We start from the raw sequence: 24,680 nt of genomic DNA on the forward strand, positions 1-24,680 counted from the left end.
ATTATCATATCAGATGTTAGTGATAACATCAAGGCCTAGGCCACACGTCCCTAAACTTCTAAAAGGCTTTTATTTCTTTTTACAAAAAACTCTCGGAATGGCTAATTCACACATATTTTAATAATAAAAAAAAACAAAATCAAAATCATTTATTCAAAGTAGGTACTATTGTACGCCTTTTAAGATTTGTAAGTGGTGATAATTAATTACATAAAATTAAAACTAAAGCTACGAGGGTTCCGAACGCGCCCAGGTCTGAGAAGAGCCCACAACAAACTCAGCCGGGTATTCTTTTTATCGTCACCAGTTCACAAAATCACTTAACTTATTAGAACCATCAAGGCTGTTAAGCAACTCAATCCCAAGCTTTCTCATCATTTAAATAATCATTTACATTATAGTTGGATTTTTCATTAAGTAATTTAATCCATACTAATATTATAAATGCGAAAGTGTGTCTGTCTGTCTGTTTGTCTGCTACCTTTTCACGGCCCAACAGTTTAACCGATTCTGACGAAATTTGGTACAGGGTTAGCTTATATCCCAGGGACGGACATTGGCTACTTTTCATCCCGGAAAATCAAAAACTTCCCACGGGATTCCCAAAAACCCATCCGCTTAACCGATTTGTATGAAAGGTACCGAGGTAGCTTGCGTCCCTGTAATTGACATAGGCAACTTTTTATCCCGGAAAATCATACAGTTCCCACGGGATCTTACATCCACGCGGACGAAGTCGCGGGCAACCTCTAGTTAGTAATAATGGTGACAATCTTAAGAAAACCTTTCAATAAAGTAATGACGCGTTTTATCACCATATAAGTTGTGACGCGCCCTTTACCGGTATGACGTTTACACATTCATCCATACATTAATATTATCAGGTATGACTCGTGCGAATACTCGGTTTTATTTCCTACTTTGTCATTCATGTGACAAATATTTCCTTTTAACCATATTTATTTATAGGTTTGCATATGGAAATTGTATAACGTGTCATGAATACAGTATCTTTGTTTAAATAAAAGGCTTCTATAGATATTTGACTCATCTCTGGCAATTGACATTTTGAAATTTGAAACATTGGTACCTATATTGCAATGAGTCAATAACGAGGATCTAAACTCTACGTCGTGTTTCGGAAGTAGGTAAAGTAACTAAAGTAGTAAAGTCCGAGTTGGACTCACATGCAAAGGGTTCCATACCATTGCATAAAATCGCATTTTTAAAATTTCATGGCCATTTCGAAATTTTTATGATTTGTTGTTATAGCAACAATAGAAATACACATTCCGTGAAAATTTCAACTCTCTACCTATTACGGTTCACGAGATATAGCCCGGTGACAGACAGACTGTTAGATATAAGCAGTCATAATGGTAATTTTTGTAAAAATGGGTAAACTTTTTTTCATATTGGAAAAATAAATTAAAATATTAAGGAAAAACATAAAATTTTCCTTATGCTACAGCTAGAATGTCGGAATCATTTAGATACCACTTTGACATAAATACATACAAATTAAATATTCTTATTTGCATTAGTCATACATTTTTACTAGAATTGAACGATGACATAGGAATCTCTAGGACGAATGTTTCTACTTTGATTGATCGAGTTTTTCCTAAACAAGTAAAAACAAACTGGGAAATCCGAAAGGTTACCAACAGGTTCTACTGACTATATCAGCCAGGCATCTGTTGAAAATGATAAAAGTAAGATACGTAGTAATTATTATATGTATTAAACTCAAATGTGTTTAATGGCAATGTAGTATAATTTTGTAAGCTTCAAATAAATACATGAAAATATACTGCCGTTTTTTAGTTAAAAAGCGGCTAACCTCAAACACTATTTTTCGACTTAAGTTAATGCCAAAAAAATTTGAAATGCAAAAAATATCAAAATCAGTCCATTGGTATTTGAAATGATCGCGAACATATTAAGTACTAGGCTGATGCCCGCAGCTACGCCCGGGTGAATTTAGGTTTTTAGAAATCCCGTGGGAACTCTTTAATTTTCCGGGATAAAAAGTAGCCTATGTGCTAATCCAGGATATTATCTCCATTCCAAATTTCAGCCAAATCCGTCCAGTAGTTTTTGCGTGAAGGAGTAACAAACATACACACACACACCCACACACACACACATACAAACTTTCGCCTTTATAATATTAGTGTGATATAGATATTACATATTATATAAAAGGAGATTATGTACTTGGATCGAATACATAATACCCTTTCATTGAACTCGGTCAAAAATACATCTAGATATTATAGTATAAAACGAAAAGCTGACCTGACTGACTGATCTATCAACGCACAGCTCACACTACTGGACGGATCGGGCTGGGTATGAAGATAGGTATTATGACGTAGACATCCATTAACTAAGGGTTTTTGAGAATTCAACTTCTAAGGGGGTAAAATAGGGGTTTGATATTTGTGTGGTCCGCGTGGACCACACAAATATCAAACCCCTAAATGGTTAAATGTTAACCATTGGTAATGTTGGTATGGTTAAATATTAGGTACCATTATTTTTGGGGCGCATCCATATCAAGCTAGCAGATGAAGCAAAGAATAGCGCTCAATTGAGAAGGATTTGGCTTCATCTCTGCAGCTGAACTTCGTTACCATCTCTACATACAGGATGTTCATAAAATGTAACTTTGAGATAACATTATTAAAATACCTTACAAAGTAAGTGCTTAAAACAAAAAAGTACTTAGTTAAAAAATTTTTTTTATAAATTCTTTAATAAACGATGTCCGTTTATTATATTCAAAAAATAATTAAAAATTGATGGATTTTATTCAAAAATGTTCCTAGTAGGTATTTTATTCTAAAATAGGTCCAATTTGGAAATAAATCTGGTATCTTTTTCTAGCGTTTGGGAATATTTTGCAGCACTGTGCTAGATAAGTCGGTAATCTTGGAACACCCTATATATCTGGGACAAGCAGCGGATAAGTATGATTAATAGATTCTTGGGGCAGGTCGGAATCCTATTTAACTAAACTCTTCCTTAAAGGACTTTGACAATAGACACACACACACTTCATTTTGTATTAAGAGAATGTATATGTGGGTATAATGACTAGTTATAAATCTATACATACTTACATATTATAAAACTGATAAACTGACTGACTATAATATCATCAACGCACCGATTGACTGAATAACCGGAGATTTTTGTATATAGGATAACGTAGATCTCTACTAAGTTACACTAAGTAAGTTTTTCAGATATTCTATCCGAACTTACCCGGGGCGGATCATCTAGTTCTGTACAGTTTTTTTTCCAGGTTTGGGCTTGCATTTTAAAATAGTTCAATTGATAAAATTAGTTGTGCTAGCCTACTGGTTAGAACGTCCGCCTCCTAATTGGAGGTCGGGGGTTCGATCTCGGGCAGCTAACTTTTCAGGAAGGAAAACATCGTTAGGAAACCTGCATGACTGAAAGTTTTCCATGTTTTCAAAGGTATGTGAAGTCTGCCAATCCGCATTGGGCCAGCGTGGCAGACTATGGCCTAAACCATTCTCATTCCGAGAGGAGACCCGTACTCAGTAGTGGGGCGGAAATGGGTTAATCATGATGATAAAATTAGTTAACACTTGCGAGCATGGGAAAACCATGGTTTTTCAAGACCAATCGTCTTTTTCTGCTCGTATCTCAACACAAAAATTCTATTTAGTTCTTGGAAGACTTGTAGTTTTTTAAATTTCTAGACTAAGTGCTTGACTGCAATCAGACTTAAGTAGCTCATTAGCACTCGGTTATGAAAAAAAAAACCAGCTATACTCTGGTTCTTCTACGGATTTCCATGGGTTGATGGAAATCAGTTTATAAAACTCACCCTCGTACATCTGCGCATATTGGGGAAAGCCGGCAGCTCGCAGCCATTTGCATGCCTCTGCTGCTTCGATCTCTGTAACAAAAATAAAATCTTTTAGAAAAATTCGTAATTCTATGGTTCTTACTAGATCTCCAAAAAGGACGTTAAATTAACCCCATTCTACGCACTCAAGGCCTTTTATGACATAGACAATCACTGGTTTTAAAAATATTTTGAATACATTCTATAAAGAAAACTCAGCAAAAAATAAAGACATGTAAGTAATATTCCTGCAGCAACTAACTACAAAGGAATATTGGTAAAGAACGATTTTTTTAGACAAGAAGCAAATTACCATAATAGAACGATTTTCATATGAAGAACATTACCATAGGATACGGCAGGGGTACAAAACCTTGTCAAAAACATCCAACCCTTGTCCAAAAAACTTATTCAAATTCCACTCGACGTCAGTTTACGTGATATAGAAAAGGCGAGTCAACAAAACAATGGCTTAAACATTTCACCTCGCCTGATAAATATTAATAAGTTCCTGAACCACCGTCTGTCGATCCCTGACGCCCTTGGAAAACTGTAGTTCGTCCCAAGAGCAAGTGGGAAGTTCTTATAAGCTTAAAGACTTTCTTTATAAATGAGCATCATTAGCATCTGAGTACGCCGGCGCCACCAAGGTTTCCATGCCTAATAACTGTACAGGTATTGTATTATAACTTTTCTAAACTTTGACTTTAAAAAAATTAAAAATGGTTTTATTCAATTAAACTTTTGCAAGTACTTTTGAATCGTCAAGTGCATCTACTACTGGTTCGGATTCTATTTATCAAATCTTTATTCTATCTCAGTCTGTTAAGTTCTGCTTATTATTTTGAACTGATTTGACACTTTTTATTCGATAGTAAGTTAGCCCCTGCGATCTTGTGTGGAGGTAGAAGACTGGACCTATAAAGCGTGCTTTGACTTAGAGATAAAATGATTTGAATGAGATTTTTGTCTCTGATACAAATCTGTTCCGTTTTCAAATTCAAAGTACACTCTATATACCTCAGTATAAGAAGCATCATACTGGACAGCTTTAATGGATTGGCGGCATGGCTTTGCCGATACATCATGCACTGAGAAAAATGACACCACCTAAAATACTAAACTGTTATATATTTTATCACTTAATTAAGGAATTACTTGTATATTGTTGAAAATTGATTATTAGAAACAACAACCGCCGTGAGCATTCGAAACATCATTGGTAGATTCACTGGACGATTTAATAATAATAATAATAATAATAAACATTTATTTCAGAGTATTTCATCCATATAGTGTTAGTGACAGGGCCTTATGAACTATGTTAGTGATTAAATTAAATTAAATAAATCAAATCAAGTCAAATAAAATCAAATTAAATTAAATCAAACCAAATCAAATTAAATTAAATTAAATTAGATTAAATTAAATTAAAATAAATTAAATCAAATTAAATTCAACTAAACTAAATTACATTATTATTAATTGTCAAATTAGGCTCAATTCATGTAGCTTCGGGACCACTGGGTGTTCATATGTATGTACACCCAGTGCTTCATAAAGGGGTTTTCCCACTTTGCAGCCAATGTGTTCAAAATACTGTTGGAGCTCCCGCGCACTCTGCTCATCACAGATGCAGCTCTTTAAATTAAAATCACTTTAAATTTTATTTGAATAATTTTTTTTTAATATTATATTCTTTTACCTTCTCATAACTACCACCAGTTCTCTTGGTGTACCGGTATAGGTCACTAGTGGTGGGTCTAGCTAACTGGTTATGCATGGTTCGTACAGGGCAAAGGGCCAATCAGGGCTATTGTACGTTTGACAGCAACTAATGTCTATATAATAAGGAGAAAAGTAGCTGTATACACTTGGATATGTGAAGGAAGCTCGATGGAAATTGGATGCGATAGTGTGCGATTTCGTAAAATAATTTTTAACCCACGACCCAAAAAGAGGGTTGTTACTTGTTATAAGTTTGACGTGTGTATCTGTGTATCTGTCTGTGGCATCGTAGCTCCTAAACTAATGGACTGATTTGAATTTAGTTTTTTTTTTTTTGTTTGAAAGGTGGCTTGATCGAGAGTGTTCTTAGCTGTAATTCAAGAAAATCAGTTCAGCCGTTTGAAAGTTATCAGCTCCTTTCTAGTTACTGTAACCTTTACTAATTGTCAATTAAACCGTTGACAACTCACCCCTTGACTACAATTTCACCGAGGGGTAAGTGATGTCTACTAACTTGGAAGGGGTGTGGCAGTTTTTTTGAACAGCTGGACTCATCGTATCGGAACGCTACATCGCTTGGCTTTGGCTTGGCTAGCTTTGGCTTTGGCTTGGCTTGTACTCGCAATTGTTGTGGTAGATATAATATGAATACTGATGGATAAATAATAAACCGAAAAACAGGTTCTATCTTATTTGTTTTATTGTGTATAAAATTGATTCTGATTATTGATTTAGACATAACAAAAAAAAAAGGATTTTAACTGATTCCGTTTATCGAAAAAGAAAATTGCTCAAAGTAGGTATTTCAGTTACCATACGGTAGATCTATACATATAATAAAATTGTAGAAAAGTGGTGTCTGTACAATGGAAATAAATAAAAAAAATAGTAGCAGGGGTTGTTATTATATCGATGCCGAATCCGAAATTGTAATTAATTTTTTTCGTCTGTTTGTCTGTGTGTTTGTGCACGCTAATATCAGAAACGGCTTATTCGATTTAGATACGGTTTTCACTAATATATTGTAGTAAGCTTCACTTAACATTTAGTGTTTATTTCATGTCAATCGGTCCTAAAAATATGCTGCCCGAAAAGTCACTATTCCACGCGAACGAAGTCGCGGGCACAGCTAGTCTTACCTAAATTATACCTCGATAGTTAGAGAACCAAGTTTTTATAACATATCTATATGTATAGATACATTTCTAATATCTTTGATAAGTAACCACAAGTCCATCATAATTGCTCATCATTAAACAAACATAAACTGTAAACAATTTAATATCTACCCAAAACACAACTTTGACCTTAACCAAAAATAAAAATATAAAAAAAAACCGTATCCGATTAACATAACTAATTACGTAACCCAATGTTAAGGTCGGAAGAGGTCTGCATTTTAAGTGCTCTTGCTTGTGGTAATTTTTCACCGGAACTTTGTACTGTGTTTGGACCTCACAGGTTCCTATTGTACTGAAGGTAGGTAAAGTAAGTTCTATTTATTCTATTACAGCCTTTATAATACAGGTTTTACGGTCTGTTCTCAATGAAAATGAAAAGCTTAGTGTGAATTTGTTATGTAGGTTTACCAAGCGATTTGTTCACTGAGGACTGAAATGATAAACAATATCGTAATCTTTTTAATTGGTATCATAATACGAATGTTTATAGAGCGAAATGAGATATTCAATTTCTACAGACTACAGTAACCTTAACAGGGGTCTCTCCGTCTGAATATTAAGCAACCAAAGTAAATGAATTTCTGCAAACATATTCTAGAAACTAATATCCGTGCCTGTGGTGTTTTAGATTTTTCTAAAAATATGTAGTTTTAAAATTACAGGGGCTCAAAGATTTGTATGTGAATTTTCAAGACCGCGTAACTTTGAAACCGAATATTTTAACGGAAATCCGGAAAACCACAGGCATATTAGTTCCTGAAACGTTTCTACAAAATTCCATTGAGTATGATTGGTTAGTATTCCAATGAGAGACGAACTACGTTTGTATGGGGCGAGTGACGGAGAGACTCTTCTTTACGAAATAGGACGATTCACTTGACGGGTCATAACAGACAACAGATATACAGACAGACAACGCAGTGATCCTATAAGGGTTCCTTTTTTTCTTTACAGATATGGAAACTATACCTACATATGGAATTGATATTACTTACATAGTGTTATCAAGTAGAAAATGGTAGCCATCTAACCCAACCATCAAAGTTTTCAAAATATTATGTGCAAACTCATTTTAGGGATAGGCAATATAGTGCATAAATGTAAACTAGCATTACCTATGAGTACTTATTTCAGCGAAGTCTACGTTTTTAATCTTTTGAATGAAATTTTATAGCGAAAATACTTTTTATCTTATCGCTGTAATAGATTTGTGTACATAAAACGTATATGTTGTTGTAAACAGGTTTACATGTAGGTATACAAATATTAATAGGACATACCTACATATTTTATTTTGAAATCACACTTCACACTAATATTATAAAAGCGAAAGTTTGTGTGTGTGTGTGTGTGTGTGTGTGTGTGTGTGTGTGTGTGTGTGTATGTGTGTGTGTGTGTGTGTGTGTGTGTGTGTATGTGTGTGTATGTGTGTGTATGTTTGTTACTCCTTCACGCAAAAACTACGGGACGGATTTGGCTGAAATTTGGAATGGAGGTAGATATTATCCTGGATTCCCACATAGGCTACTTTTTATCCCGGAAAATCAAAGAGTTCCCACGGGATTTTGAAAAACCTAAATCCACGCGGGCGAAGTCACGGGCATCGGCTAGTACGTCAATAAAGGCAAATTCCTAAGGTCTTGAATGCCGATACCACGGATAATTTCATGATTATGCGTTTCGCGTTCGTTATACGGCTGGCATAAATCTGCCGCGTTATAACGTCTAAGCAAAGTCAAAGTGCGCTCTATAAATTTCAACCTGAGAGGAGATCTGTACTCAGTAGTGGGCCGGCTATTTGAGATGAAGATGATGATACTAGAGCAACGAGGCATTCTAGATTATTAAAATAACAACATGGTAATTTGTATGGTAACCCTATCTGCCACTGGGATGCTGCGTAGAGATGAATCGTGGACCACCATCAAATGCACTGATAAAAATAAAAGTAAGGCTTTTAGTTCGTATGTAATTTGTACATGTTGAAACATTTATTTATTCACGTCTACTTGATAGATTTTAGTGAAATATATTATCGTCTGTCTGACGAAATGTGGATACGTGAGAGGCAATGGGCCATAACTTTGATGATTAATGATTTTATGACATCTAAATCCCTACTTCAATTTATAACATGCAAAAGTAAAGTTTTTTTATCGGTCTTTCTTTCAATTACGCCGAAACGGTATCGGCGTGGTTTTTAGGGATCCGTACCCGAAGAGTGCCAATGGGACCCTATTACTAAGCGTCCGCTGTCCGTCCGTCCGTCCATCCGTCTGTCTGTCTGTTAGCTGGCTGTATCTCGTGAACTGTACTAAATAGAGTGTTGAAATTTTCACAGAATGTGTATTTCTATTGTCGCTATAACAACAAATAATAAAATTTTCAAAATGTTAAAGTATAATCTTGTACGAGGGTACGGACTCCTTCGTGTGCGAGTTTTTTACCGGTTTTTTACGACTTGGCACATGCTACTTTTTATCCCAAGAAAATAAATGATTCTTGCGGGATGGAATGCCATTTTTCACGCATTTGTCTGTCAATCACTTAGTAACAGATCAAAGGGTCTATCTAGTTCCTAAGTGATTCTTTCCGTAGATATATAATACATTTATAGTTAAAATCCTGGAGAGTGACACAGGCTACTTTTATCTCGAAAAAACAAAGTTGCCACGGTACTTTTAAAAAGTTTGATAAATGGGTGGAAAAACCCCGGGATTTTATTTTCCTTATTTACGTGTTCATTTTAATAATATTTACTTACTTTTAGTATTTTTTCCATGGTAAAGTAAGCCAGTCTAAAAGCCCAGTAGGTAGGTAGGTGTCTGGGTAATCGCAGTACGTAGCATTCATTGATACACTATCATTCATTGTAAACTCCCAAAATATAATATTCTTTATTCTAATTAACTTTTGAACTCATTATTACGATTAGTTATCGTCATGTGACAACCTCATTATATAATGAAGTAAGCATCATTAAATACAAGTAATCAGTTACCAGTTATTTTGACACAATACTGTTTGTATTATACATGGTTTATTCGATATTTTAGAGTGAGGGAGCTCTCGGTTTGATCCTGTCAAAATGTCAGATATTAGCATGATATGATATGATAGCTATGGTGACATGAAATCAAAGAAAAAAAAGGGCTACTTAAGGGCTACCTGCATCAAATGTACTAAGATTTTTTTTTTAAGATTTTATTTTTATTTTTTATTTGACGCCTCCTGTGACGTCGAGGCCTCGATGTTTTGTTAGAAGTTTCCTAACTGTGCGTGAATTGTGATATTGTACACAAGGTTCGATTACCGGTTGACATACACCTTGTCAACCAATAACTAAGTAGGTACTTCTACAGGACAACCTAAGTCAACCCTATCATTTATAAAACAGAAGTCCACAGCGCTTGCCACTGCATATTAGAAATGCGAAAGCGTGTTTATATGTTGGTTTGTTCTTCAAACACTTCGCAACGGAGCAACCGGGAAAGTGATATAGGCTACTTTTTATCCCGGAAAATTAAAGACGCCCAACAGGATATTTGATCCTAAATCTACGTAGCTAAATACTCGCGCGGACATCATCTAGATTCTAGTTAATTACGAAACAAGTGATCAACTAAAGTAGTTTCCAGAAAAGGTAAATTAAAGTAGCACAAAGTAAAACAATCAAAGACATTAACATAAAAGAAACTAAAATAAATCACCTGTAATTTGGTCCACGCTCAAATTTGGAACACTCATTGCTTATCACTTTACACAAAACACTAAACAACGAATCGGCACGCGCCCGCGCATCCTCATAAACACTGATTCATACCACTTTCATCACAGAAAAAAAAATCTCGATCACTAACAAGTTTTCCGGCGAATTAACACGTTTTTAACGAAGCTATTTTCTCCAAAAAGTTACACAATAACCGGTTTTAGTACCGGCACTAGGTGATCAAAGCTTACGAGTATAAATCGATAACCATACCGAACACCTGTACGTTTTCCAATTTTGTGCATACAAATTAACGTTGTGTTTGAATAACGTTACGTTATAACGGTAAAGTACACTCCCTTGAACTAGTTCACTCCAAAATAAATACACATCACTAATAAAAACTCGAACGACATTCGATTTTTGAAAATGACATAGATGCGTGAAAAAAATTAGGTGCGCGATATTTTTAAACTATAGATTAAAAATCAAAGCTCTCGTGATCGCGGTAAAAAAAAAAGGTTGAAAGGTTTTTTTTAATGGAATTCCACGATTGCAAGAAACAAACGCGCGTGCACTTGAGGCGTTGCTCTAGAATGAGATTATCAGTGTTTATCATAACTAGTCGGTACTTACGTCCTTTAATCGCTGACCACGTCACTTCGTCAGCGATAGCCGTGGGCCTTTGAGTTAGGAAAAACTCGCGACATGTTTGATGGGGCAGTTTTAAGGAATCTAGAGATGCCAATCTTCAAATGTTAGAGCCTCGATAGCTCAACGGTTGAAGAGCGGACTGAATTCCGAAAGGTCGACGGTTCAAACCCCACCCGTTGCACTATTGTCGTACCCATTCCTGGCACAAGCTTTACGCTTAATTGGAGGGGAAAGGGGAGCATTAGTCATGGGGGGGCATGCGATATGCATGCCCCCCCCCCTCCCCCTCCCACTAATGAATAAGCAGGAAAAACAAGCAATAGACACCACCAACACATAACATCACACTAATCTTTTAGAACATACTCAACAAACGTTTTCACTTCGACAGCTGCACAGCTGAGCGTCCTCAGGTGATAAAGACTCCATAATTCATAATCGCAAAGTGAACAACTTGCTTACATTACAGTTACTAGAGCGTAAGGTTACTGGGACCTTAACGAAGACAAATAAATTTCCGAATCAAAGATTTTTATAAAAAGAAGCAAAAAACTAAAAGAAAAACTCGCAAAATTAGGGTTTATCGAACCGATTCTGCATGAAACTAGATTTGAAATTCTTTTATACTGCTATCGCCTCGTATACATTTATTTTGATGTGTGATTGAGTGCTGAAACAATTTCAAACCTAATAATATAAATGCGAAAATGTTGTGTCCCTCTCTCGTTAATTTGTCTGTTGTGTGTTGTTTAAATGACAAAATTTGGTAAGTAAATACAGAGATTGTTTGATTGTTTGTTTGTTGTTTGTTTCATACCGGAGGTGAACAAAGGCTACTTTTATCCCTGTGCATCAAAGAATTTCCACGGTATTTAAAAAAATCTGAATTCAAGTGAAAAAATCAGGACTGATCGTGTCGGCAACCAACTTGTTGGAACATCTATAGAAGCTATTTTAGTTAGGAAAACCTCGAGACATGTTTGATGAGGCAGTTTTGCCTAAGCTGTAAATAATTACATAGTGGAAACGTCGTTAGCTGTTGTTATGTAAAGCGAATTATCTGTTACGTGATATCAAACAAGATAAAACTATGTTATCTGTCAGTTCGTCGCTTTCAGTTTTCTATTCTAAAATTTTATGAGATGATAACAAATTAGTTTGTACCCACTTACAAAATAACTTATTATTTGATATTAGATATGTCAACTTTGATGATAAGTTTGGTAAGCGACGGTACAATCCAAGGTACACACGCACACTAATCACACTAATATTATAAAGGAGAAAGTTTGTATGTGTGTGTGTGTGTGTGTGTGTGTGTGTATGTTTGTTACTCCTTCACGCAAAAACCACTGGACAGATTTGGCTGAAATTTGGAATGGAGATAGATAATATCCTGGATTAGCACATAGGCTACTTTTTATCCCGGAAAATCAAAGAGTTCCTACGGGATTTTAAAAAACCGAAATCCACGCGGGCGAAGTCGCGGGCATCGGCTAGTTGATGATAAGTTTGGTAAGCGACGATACAATCCAAGGTACACACACACACACTAATCTAGAATTAAGTCTATTATTGTCACAAATACGAGTATGTACTCACATTAAGTATGGGAATTAAATATGGAATCATAAATAGTCGTAGCCAAGCGAGTTTTAAGTAAACTGCCATGCCCCATCTAAGTAAGCTTGCTAAGTTAACTCGCTTCCATCTTAGACTGCATCATCACTCAGCACCAGGTCAGATCTTAGTCAAGTCAGTCAGTCCAATAAAAAATGTTAATCGGTTACCACGCGCTATCATACCTAAGCCAAGCAATAATTTTTATAGACGTCACACAAATATTAAAAAAAACTTAAAAGGCAAAGACCGTGCTGTTGCATATACATATATGAATTTCGAATTGAATCAGTTGCGTTGGCAATATATAGTAGTAATTGGTATAATCACTCTTGTCTACAAATCCCAGCCTTATTTGGATATTTAATGCCATGATCTCGTACATTTAGTCTCAAATTAGGGTTGCCTCTTTTTGTACCAACCAAAGCTATTGAGAATATCGTTGAAAACTCAGCTTACTAGATATATAACAAATAATAATTTTGAAAATGACGGATTTATTTTGACGCGTCTCTTGCAGGCTGATAGAGGACTGTACCAGAGTGGCTTAGGCTAATCCTACTAAATATATTTTTTTTCCTTTGATAATGCCTGCGACTTTATCCCTGTGCGTAAAGGTTTTCACATTCACGTGGGTTTAGGGTTTTCAAATCCCGTGGAAATTATTTCATTTTCCAGGATATAAAGTAGCCTATGTCCGTCCCCGGTACAAGTATCTCTGTACAAGATTTTATTTTAATCGGTTCAAAATATGGGTCGTGAAATGGTAACAGAAAAGACACACTTTAATATTCAGAGCCTCGATAGCTCAACGGTTGAGGAACGGACTGAATTCCGAAAGGTCGGCGGTTCAAACCCCAACCGTTGCACTATTGTCGTACCCACTCCTGGCACAAGCTTTACGCTTAATTGGAGGGGAAAGGGGAGTATTAATCATGATTAGCATGGCTAATATTCTTTTTTTTTTATATATATGAAAGCGTTTGTAACTGTATATCCATCACAAAGTGGGAACCCTATTTAAGATATACATACATATTTATTGCAATTCAGGCTGTATGTTAAACGCAATAAGTATCGAGCACGTAGGTTTTTCCTGTGGCCGTGTAGGTACAGTTTTGCAAAATAAACACTGTATATGCGTTAAGATTAAGGACGTATTTGCACACTTGTATAGATTTTCGGTACGCTTTGTGGCTAAAATATACTAAGTAAATTGGAACTACAGATTGCTAAAAATAGATTGGTCCTTTATCTCCAGAGATCGAGTAATTTTTTGATAAAATCATTAATTTTGATACTATAAGAACGATTTTCCTTCACCTCTTCCACGCAGAATTAACGATTTAGGGTCAAGTTTAGGTACATTTTTCTCAGTTTACGTACGGATTTTATTCTTCTAATAAATATTTTCCGTTAGCACATAATGTGTACCTCAAAATGTGAGATAATTATATTAATAGTATTATAAAAATAAATAAAAACATCGTGTATAAATTTTTCACGTATTTTGCTTCAACCGCAAACCTTAATACAGTGCACTAAGGGTTATTTTGATATTGGGCAGGCAATGGTATGATTTCAAAATTATATCAGTCAGCGGCCAGCCGCCTTCGTGGGTGGTCTCTGCGTCGGTTGCTATAATTTTTTGATGTGGAAAAGATCGCTGTACGAACACAAAATAGTTCGACAAAACCCTAACTGATATTTATAGGTACTTATTCCGTGATTGTGCTGATATTTTGGCAAGGTAAGATAATAATGATAATATTATGTACCTATTATCACATTTTATCGTTAGCTGGATTTTTTTCTTGAGCATGATAGTGATCTGATAGTGATCTTCGAAGGCTGCGACAGGAACTTGAAGACTAGAAGAACTAGATGTGTCCAGTTTGGGCTCGTTTTCTTAGTCATGACGAGATCTTACCTCCGGATTTGTGGAGTGACCTGATGGTATACCTCGAAAGTCACTATTGGAACTCGGAGACGAATAGAGCTAGGTGTTTCGAGTTTGGGCTCATTTTCTTAGTCATGATGAGATCTTACCTCCGGATTTGTGGAGTGACCTGATGGTATACCTCGGAAGTCACTATTGGAACTCGGAGACGAATAGAGCTAGGTGTTTCGAGTTTGGGCTCATTTTCTTAGTCATGATGAGATCTTACCTCCGGATTTGTGGAGTGACCTGATGGTATACCTTGAAAGTCACTATTGGAACTCGGAGACGAATAGAGCTAGGTGTTTCGAGTTTGGGCTCATTTTCTTAGTCATAATGAGATCTTACCTCCGGATTTGTGGAGTGACCTGATGGTATACCTCGGAAGTCACTATTGGAACTCGGAGACGAATAGAGCTAGGTGTTTCGAGTTTGGGCTCATTTTCTTAGACATGATGAGATCTTACCTCCGGATTTGTGGAGTGACCTGATGGTATACCTCGGAAGTCACTATTGGAACTCGGAGACGAATAGAGCTAGGTGTTTCGAGTTTGGGCTCATTTTCTTAGACATGATGAGATCTTACCTCCGGATTTGTGGAGTGACCTGATGGTATACCTCGGAAGTCACTATTGGAACTCGGAGACGAATAGAGCTAGGTGTTTCGAGTTTGGGCTCATTTTCTTAGACATGATGAGATCTTACCTCCGGATTTGTGGAGTGACCTGATGGTATACCTCGGAAGTCACTATTGGAACTCGGAGACGAATAGAGCTAGGTGTTTCGAGTTTGGGCTCATTTTCTTAGTCATGATGAGATCTTACCTCCGGATTTGTGGAGTGACCTGATGGTATACCTCGGAAGTCACTATTGGAACTCGGAGACGAATAGAGCTAGGTGTTTCGAGTTTGGGCTCATTTTCTTAGTAATGATGAGATCTTACCTCCGGATTTGTGGAGTGACCTGATGGTATACCTCGGAAGTCACTATTGGAACTCGGAGACGAATAGAGCTAGGTGTTTCGAGTTTGGGCTCATTTTCTTAGTAATGATGAGATCTTACCTCCGGATTTGTGGAGTGACCTGATGGTATACCTCGGAAGTCACTATTGGAACTCGGAGACGAATAGAGCTAGGTGTTTCGAGTTTGGGCTCATTTTCTTAGTCATGATGAGATCTTACCTCCGGATTTGTGGAGTGACCTGATGGTATACCTCGGAAGTCACTATTGGAACTCGGAGACGAATAGAGCTAGGTGTTTCGAGTTTGGGCTCATTTTCTTAGTGATGATGAGATCTTACCTCCGGATTTGTGGAGTGACCTGATGGTATACCTCGGAAGTCACTATTGGAACTCGGAGACGAATAGAGCTAGATGTTTCGAGTTTGGGCTCATTTTCTTAGTCATGATGAGATCTTACCTCCGGATTTGTGGAGTGACCTGATGGTATACCTCGGAAGTCACTATTGGAACTCGGAGACGAATAGAGCTAGGTGTTTCGAGTTTGGGCTCATTTTCTTAGACATGATGAGATCTTACCTCCGGATTTGTGGAGTGACCTGATGGTATACCTCGGAAGTCACTATTGGAACTCGGAGACGAATAGAGCTAGGTGTTTCGAGTTTGGGCTCATTTTCTTAGTCATGATGAGATCTTACCTCCGGATTTGTGGAGTGACCTGATGGTATACCTCGGAAGTCACTATTGGAACTCGGAGACGAATAGAGCTAGGTGTTTCGAGTTTGGGCTCATTTTCTTAGTAATGATGAGATCTTACCTCCGGATTTGTGGAGTGACCTGATGGTATACCTCGGAAGTCACTATTGGAACTCGGAGACGAATAGAGCTAGGTGTTTCGAGTTTGGGCTCATTTTCTTAGTAATGATGAGATCTTACCTCCGGATTTGTGGAGTGACCTGATGGTATACCTCGGAAGTCACTATTGGAACTCGGAGACGAATAGAGCTAGGTGTTTCGAGTTTGGGCTCATTTTCTTAGTCATGATGAGATCTTACCTCCGGATTTGTGGAGTGACCTGATGGTATACCTCGGAAGTCACTATTGGAACTCGGAGACGAATAGAGCTAGGTGTTTCGAGTTTGGGCTCATTTTCTTAGTGATGATGAGATCTTACCTCCGGATTTGTGGAGTGACCTGATGGTATACCTCGGAAGTCACTATTGGAACTCGGAGACGAATAGAGCTAGATGTTTCGAGTTTGGGCTCATTTTCTTAGTCATGATGAGATCTTACCTCCGGATTTGTGGAGTGACCTGATGGTATACCTCGGAAGTCACTATTGGAACTCGGAGACGAATAGAGCTAGGTGTTTCGAGTTTGGGCTCATTTTCTTAGACATGATGAGATCTTACCTCCGGATTTGTGGAGTGACCTGATGGTATACCTCGGAAGTCACTATTGGAACTCGGAGACGAATAGAGCTAGGTGTTTCGAGTTTGGGCTCATTTTCTTAGACATGATGAGATCTTACCTCCGGATTTGTGGAGTGACCTGATGGTATACCTCGGAAGTCACTATTGGAACTCGGAGACGAATAGAGCTAGGTGTTTCGAGTTTGGGCTCATTTTCTTAGTCATGATGAGATCTTACCTCCGGATTTGTGGAGTGACCTGATGGTATACCTCGGAAGTCACTATTGGAACTCGGAGACGAATAGAGCTAGGTGTTTCGAGTTTGGGCTCATTTTCTTAGTCATGATGAGATCTTACCTCCGGATTTGTGGAGTGACCTGATAGTATACCTCGGAAGCCACTATTGGAACTCGGAGACGAATAGAGCTAGGTTTTTCGAGTTTGAGCTCATTTTCTTAGTCATGATGAGATCTTACCTCCGGATTTGTGGAGTGACCTGATGGTATACCTCGGAAGTCACTATTGGAACTCGGAGACGAATAGAGCTAGGTGTTTCGAGTTTGGGCTCATTTTCTTAGTCATGATGAGATCTTACCTCCGGATTTGTGGAGTGACCTGATGGTATACCTCGGAAGTCACTATTGGAACTCGGAGACGAATAGAGCTAGGTGTTTCGAGTTTGGGCTCATTTTCTTAGTCATGATGAGATGTTACCTCCGGATTCGTGAAGTGACCTGATGGTATACCTCGGATGTCACTATTGGAACTCGGAGACGAATAAAGCTAGGTGTTTCGAGTTCGGGCTCATTTTCTTAGTCATGATGAGATCTTACCTCCGGATTTGTGGAGTGACCTGATGGTATACCTCGGAAGTCACTATTGGAACTTACAAAACGAGCTCAAACTCATAACATCTAACTCTACTCGACTCGAAAGTCCAATAGTGGCTTTTGAAGTATACCTTCAGAGCACTCCAACAAGTTTCAAGGTATAATCTCGTCATAACTAACAAAACGAGCCCAAACTCGAAACACCTAGCTCTATTCGTCTCCGAGTTCCAATAGTGACTTTCGAGGTATACCATCAGGTCACTCCACAAATCCGGAGGTAAGATCTCATCATGACTAAGAAAATGAGCCCAAACTCGAAACACCTAGCTCTATTCGTCTCCGAGTTCCAATAGTGACTTCCGAGGTATACCATCAGGTCACTCCACAAATCCGGAGGTAAGATCTCATCATGACTAAGAAAATGAGCCCAAACTCGAAACACCTAGCTCTATTCGTCTCCGAGTTCCAATAGTGACTTCCGAGGTATACCATCAGGTCACTCCACAAATCCGGAGGTAAGATCTCTTCATGACTAAGAAAATGAGCCCAAACTCGAAACACCTAGCTCTATTCGTCTCCGAGTTCCAATAGTGACTTCCGATGATACCATCAGGTCACTCCACAAATCCGGAGGTAAGATCTCATCATGACTAAGAAAATGAGTCCAAACTCGAAACACCTAGCTCTATTCGTCTCCGAGTTCCAATAGTGACTTCCGAGGATACCATCAGGTCACTCCACAAATCCGGAGGTAAGATCTCATCATGACTAAGAAAATGAGTCCAAACTTGAAACACCTAGCTCTATTCGTCTCCGAGTTCCAATAGTGACTTCCAAAGTATACCATCAGGTCACTCCACAAATCCGGAGGTAAGATCTCATCATGACTAAGAAAATGAGCCCAAACTCGAAACACCTAGCTCTATTCGTCTCCGAGTTCCAATAGTGACTTCCGAGGTATACCATCAGGTCACTCCACAAATCCGGAGGTAAGATCTCATCATGACTAAGAAAATGAGCCCAAACTCGAAACACCTAGCTCTATTCGTCTCCGAGTTCCAATAGTGACTTCCGAGGTATACCATCAGGTCACTCCACAAATCCGGAGGTAAGATCTCTTCATGACTAAGAAAATGAGCCCAAACTCGAAACACCTAGATCTATTCGTCTCCGAGTTCCAATAGTGACTTTCGATGATACCATCAGGTCACTCCACAAATCCGGAGGTAAGATCTCATCATGACTAAGAAAATGAGTCCAAACTCGAAACACCTAGCTCTATTCGTCTTCGAGTTCCAATAGTGACTTCCAAAGTATACCATCAGGTCACTCCACAAATCCGGAGGTAAGATCTCATCATGACTAAGAAAATGAGCCCAAACTCGAAACATCTAGCTCTATTCGTCTCCGAGTTCCAATAGTGACTTCCAAGGATACCATCAGGTCACTCCACAAATCCGGAGGTAAGATCTCATCATGACTAAGAAAATGAGTCCAAACTTGAAACACCTAGCTCTATTCGTCTCCGAGTTCCAATAGTGACTTCCAAAGTATACCATCAGGTCACTCCACAAATCCGGAGGTAAGATCTCATCATGACTAAGAAAATGAGCCCAAACTCGAAACACCTAGCTCTATTCGTCTCCGAGTTCCAATAGTGACTTCCGAGGTATACCATCAGGTCACTCCACAAATCCGGAGGTAAGATCTCATCATGACTAAGAAAATGAGCCCAAACTCGAAACACCTAGCTCTATTCGTCTCCGAGTTCCAATAGTGACTTTCGAGGTATACCATCAGGTCACTCCACAAATCCGGAGGTAAGATCTCATCATGACTAAGAAAATGAGCCCAAACTCGAAACACCTAGCTCTATTCGTCTCCGAGTTCCAATAGTGACTTCCGAGGTATACCATCAGGTCACTCCACAAATCCGGAGGTAAGATCTCATCATGACTAAGAAAATGAGCCCAAACTCGAAACACCTAGCTCTATTCGTCTCCGAGTTCCAATAGTGACTTCCGAGGTATACCATCAGGTCACTCCACAAATCCGGAGGTAAGATCTCATCATGACTAAGAAAATGAGCCCAAACTCGAAACACCTAGCTCTATTCGTCTCCGAGTTCCAATAGTGACTTCCGAGGTATACCATCAGGTCACTCCACAAATCCGGAGGTAAGATCTCATCATGACTAAGAAAATGAGCCCAAACTCGAAACACCTAGCTCTATTCGTCTCTGAGTTCCAGTAGTAGGTTCCAAAGTATGCAATTTCATCAAGTCGGGAGGTAATGTAATGCTATCCTTCTCAGATTATTTTAGTCATAGTAGGAGCTCATAATTTCATAAGCATGGAAATGTTGTTCATTGCCAAGAAGTCATGGTGAAATATTTCATCATCAGACCCTTAGTCTGTAGGCACTGTTCTACTTACTGTATTATTGTCAAGATACATATTTAAAAAAAAACTGTTAAAAAAAAATAGATGACCAAATATAAAATAAAATAAAAATATCAAAGTATCAAAATCAAGTCGATTCACTCATTTTGACGCAGCTGTGTGCGTGTGGGCAGTGTACTTATGTAGTAGTGCAATTTTGATACCTATTCATTTTGCAAAGACGTCCTTAACGATTTTAAGAAATAAATATATTTATGGTAATAGGACATTCGCTTGTCGTAGAATGATACTGTGCCGTATTTGGTCCATTTAATTAGTATAAGTATTTATAATATTATAAAAATGTCGTCCTTTACGTAAGCTGTTCACCCTCTTACCCTATAGATCCAACATAATGTCTTAGCTTGGATAAATATCCAATATTGTGGTCCAAGGTATTGCAGTGGCATCAGAAAGTCAATGTTGGCAGACCCCTTACTAGCTATATTCAAATTTTATGAAAAACGTCAATTTTTACTTAAAACCTCTCTATTTTTAACCCCCGACCCAAAAAGAGGGGTGTTATAAGTTTGACGTGTGTATCTGTGTCTGTGCATCTGTGTATCTGTCTTTGGCATCCTATAGCTGCTGAACGACTGAACCGATTTTAATTTAGTTTTTTTTGTTGAAAAGTGGCTTGTTTAAGAGTGTTCTTAGCTATAATCCAAGAAAATCGGTTCAGCCGTTTGAAAGTTATCAGCTCTTTTCTAGTTACTGTAACCTTCACTTGTCGGGGGTGGTATAAATTTTGATTTATATAATAATTGTTTAATAGTAGGTAAACAAAGATTATTACTATTTAAGACTACATGTTGTAACTTTGTCTGCGTGGGTTTTGGTTTCAATTCTCGTGAAATCTTTTTTTTTAGGGATATAAAATGCCGTATATCCGTCTCCGGGATGCACGGTAACCCTGTACATGATACAAGAATGGATTGTTTTATACTAATAGTTTAAAGTAAATAAAAATTAATTTAAATGCACCCAGGAAATAGAAATACCAGCTCCATTTTATTTCAATACGCCACGGAAGTCCTTCCGCTGCGAATGGGTTTCAAAATTAAGGAAAATATTTGGAGCCGCGCCTTATCGGAGCTGTCATTCAACATGGGCTACCTATATCTAATTGTAAAGCCCGTACAGTGTTTGTACGGTCAGCCTCAGAATTCGAGTAGCAATTCTGTGAAACTATTGCATCAAAACCTGTCGCACTTATATGACCTTTTTCTATAGATACACCACACAGAACTTACTGGCGAATATGATCATTAAGGTGCTAAACCATTTACGGCCTTTGACTGTACTTTGTATGATCCGTACAAGAACAAGGTTCTGCGAATTCTAGTCATCATCACCATGATCAATTCATTGCTGGCTCACTACTGATCACTGTTTTCCTCTCAGAAGGGTGTGGCCTGAAAACGTAATCATCTTAGAAGGCGAGGTTTTTTAATTGAAACAGTTTTGATTTAGGAGTGCGAATTACGATCAGTTAGAAATAGTATAGTACAGGTAAAATAAGACCGTTAATGAATAAATATAAACGTTTTGTGGCAAAATATGTACATCAATGAAACTTTATATATAACTTAGTATAGAAATCTCGGTTAGTAGGATTCCATCATTCTTACTTTATTATCACCTAAGCCTTCGTATGAGAGTCAATCGAACTTATCATCGGATAAAAACTAGGTATTATGACGTGTAAAAGGTTCATGATGAAACAGAAGTCAAACTTGCGGATGAACAAAACCAGAGGCCCAAGGGCGTGTGAGTCACTTACGGAGAACCGATAGCGATCAATTTTACTGTTTTCCTATACATCAGGGAATAGCTGCAGAACGTAGTCGCAATCGCAATCGCTTTCATAATTTCAATCGAGTATTTTTCGTAGAATACAATTACTACACTTACACAAATGTAAATTAAAAATTTATAATACCCCAGATAAGTGAAGGTTACAGTAACTAGAATAGAGCTGATAACTTTCAAACGGCTGAACCGATTTTCTTGAATTATAGCTAAGAACACTCTCGATCAAGCCCCCCTTCAAACAAAAAAACTAAGTTAAAATCGGTTCATTAGTTTAGAAGCTACGATGCCACAGACAGATACACAGATACACACGTCAAACATATAACACCACTGTTTTTGGATCGGGGGTTAAAAATAATACTCCTTATTAATGAAAACGTAATGGATAGAATAAGGTCGGAATAGCCTAAGCGTAGCGAGCAATATTTTTTGCTATACAAAAAATTTTGGTAATTTTAACGGCTGCAAGTTATCAAAAAAAAGCTGCTGTTGAAATGGAAGCTGCTATATTATATTTAAAATAATACTAAATACTAAAATAAAATTTATGATAAAATAGTTTATTAGAAACAACTAGCGCCGCACCCGCAGCTTCGTTCCCATGGGTATTTCAAAAAATCTGGCCCTATTCTTTGGATCCATTATAATCAATGTGTCCAATGCAATCTCTGTGCAAAATTTTAGCTTTCTAGATCTAAGGGTTTGAGCTGGGCGTTGATGTATCAATCAGTCAGTGAGTGAGTCAAGACTTTTTTATACTTACACAATTTTTAAATACATATCAAAAATTGCGGAACCGGCAGGATTCGCACTCGCGTCTTCTGGGTTCGCGTCCGACGCTCTGACCGCTAAGCCACGGTTTCACTTACAGCCAGTGACGAAATTGATTATAAATATACATAAGTGGTAAATTATTTATGCCAGCCTGTATGCGTCCACTGCTGGACATAGGCCTTTCCAAGAGCGCGCCACCAAACACGGTCCTCCGCCTTCCTCATCCACCCGCTCCCCGCCACCTTCTTCAAGTCATCGGTCCAGCGGGCTGGAGGTCGTCCCACATTGCGCTTGCCTGTACGCGGTCTCCACTCCAGAACACTTGTGAAAGTTTATCAAGTTTATTTGATTATTAAATCTATTCTAAACTATTCAATTCTATTAATACATTTTCATACATTTTTAGATTAGGTTTTATATTGAGTGTCATTAAAAACCATAAACTGGACATTTCAGAGTCCCATAATTCTGGGAGACCTACGCGCTGCCACGCATAAAGGCAGATAAAGTTTTCACAAAAAATTACATTCGCAATTTGAGATACTGATTGCGAGAGCGTAACGCAATAACCCGCATTAAACTATGACGCAATAGTGACTAAACCTCTTTGTTTATTGCAATTATAAGCACTAACCAGAGTTTTATACTGCCATGTGAAATTCAGGTCGATAAGGTTATAAAAGGTACAAATGGTTAGCTTACATTAATCTATACTTCCATACTTAATATTATAAATTCGAAATGTCTGTCTGTCCGTTGGCCTGTCCGTTTAAAACTGGAGCTCGATTGCGGTAGTATGATAGCTACAATGTCACGATTGCAATCACCTCTGATTGGTTGACGCTCGCTCACTATTGGCTACAATACATTGTTGCAACAAGAATACCATAAATTCAGTCTATCACAACAATTGAGATTGTAATAATGATTGATACAGTTATTCCGCAATTAACCAGCTGGTTGTGATGTTTGTTACAGAGTTAGCTTAGATCCGAATTTTCCAATTTTAGCAACATAACCTATTTTTGTTTTCAAATTCTGTCTGTCTGCTACCTTTTCACGGCCCAACAGTTTAACTGATTCTGACGAAATTTGGAACAGGGTTAGCTTATATCCCGGGGACGGACATAGGCTATTTTTTATCCCGGAAAATCAAAGATTCCCCACGGAATTCCCCTAAACCCATCCGCTTAACCGATTTGTATGAAATTTGGTACAATGGTAGCTTACATCCCTGTAATTGATATAGGCAAATTTTTATTGCGGTAAATCAAACAGTTCCCACGGGATCTTTAAAAACCTAAATCCACGCTGACGAAGTCGCGAGCATCCTCTTGTACAAAATAAATTAGAAAAACTAAATAGTTATTTGTAGGTAGACGTAAAATTAAGAGTTTTTTTTAAATTGGTACCTATAGACTGTATTGGTCTTATTGATTTTTACAGCAACATGAGAAACTATTAAAGACATCGCTTTATTGCCTTATAAATAATCATAAAACAAACTGCTAAGGTCCAAGCCACAGTGTACCTTTTAATGATCCTCATAAATGATGGAACATTACATCTTCGGGTTAAAATGTGCTCTTGGATTTTGGAAGTGTGACTCGTATGGTGTCAATTCTGAGTCTTCCTGAGTATCTTTGAGTATCTCTTTTTATCTTCTTTTCTTCCTTTTTAAAATTGCTAAAACATAGTACCAAGTGAAAGACTAAATATTAGTGCTACTCTA

General features: G+C 37.7%; 1 protein-coding gene across 3 annotated transcripts in view; it reads right to left on the bottom strand.

Annotated features, from left to right (window-relative positions):
- Positions 1–24,680, bottom strand: part of LOC123876757 (rho GTPase-activating protein 7) — a 376,179-nt gene that overhangs the window by 65,068 nt on the left and 286,431 nt on the right. For 2 of the 3 annotated variants that reach the window (XM_045923109.1, XM_045923110.1), the window contains exon 2: positions 3,866–3,937. In XM_045923109.1, the coding sequence (XP_045779065.1) occupies positions 3,866–3,937 (72 nt within the window). Of the gene's footprint in view, positions 1–3,865; positions 3,938–10,505; positions 11,085–24,680 lie in introns of those variants that run through there. The other variant, XM_045923112.1, reaches the window with a different exon arrangement.

The sequence above is a fragment of the Maniola jurtina genome, chromosome 22 (assembly GCF_905333055.1).
Source record: "Maniola jurtina chromosome 22, ilManJurt1.1, whole genome shotgun sequence".
In the NCBI taxonomy this organism is placed as follows: Eukaryota; Metazoa; Arthropoda; class Insecta; order Lepidoptera; family Nymphalidae; genus Maniola; species Maniola jurtina.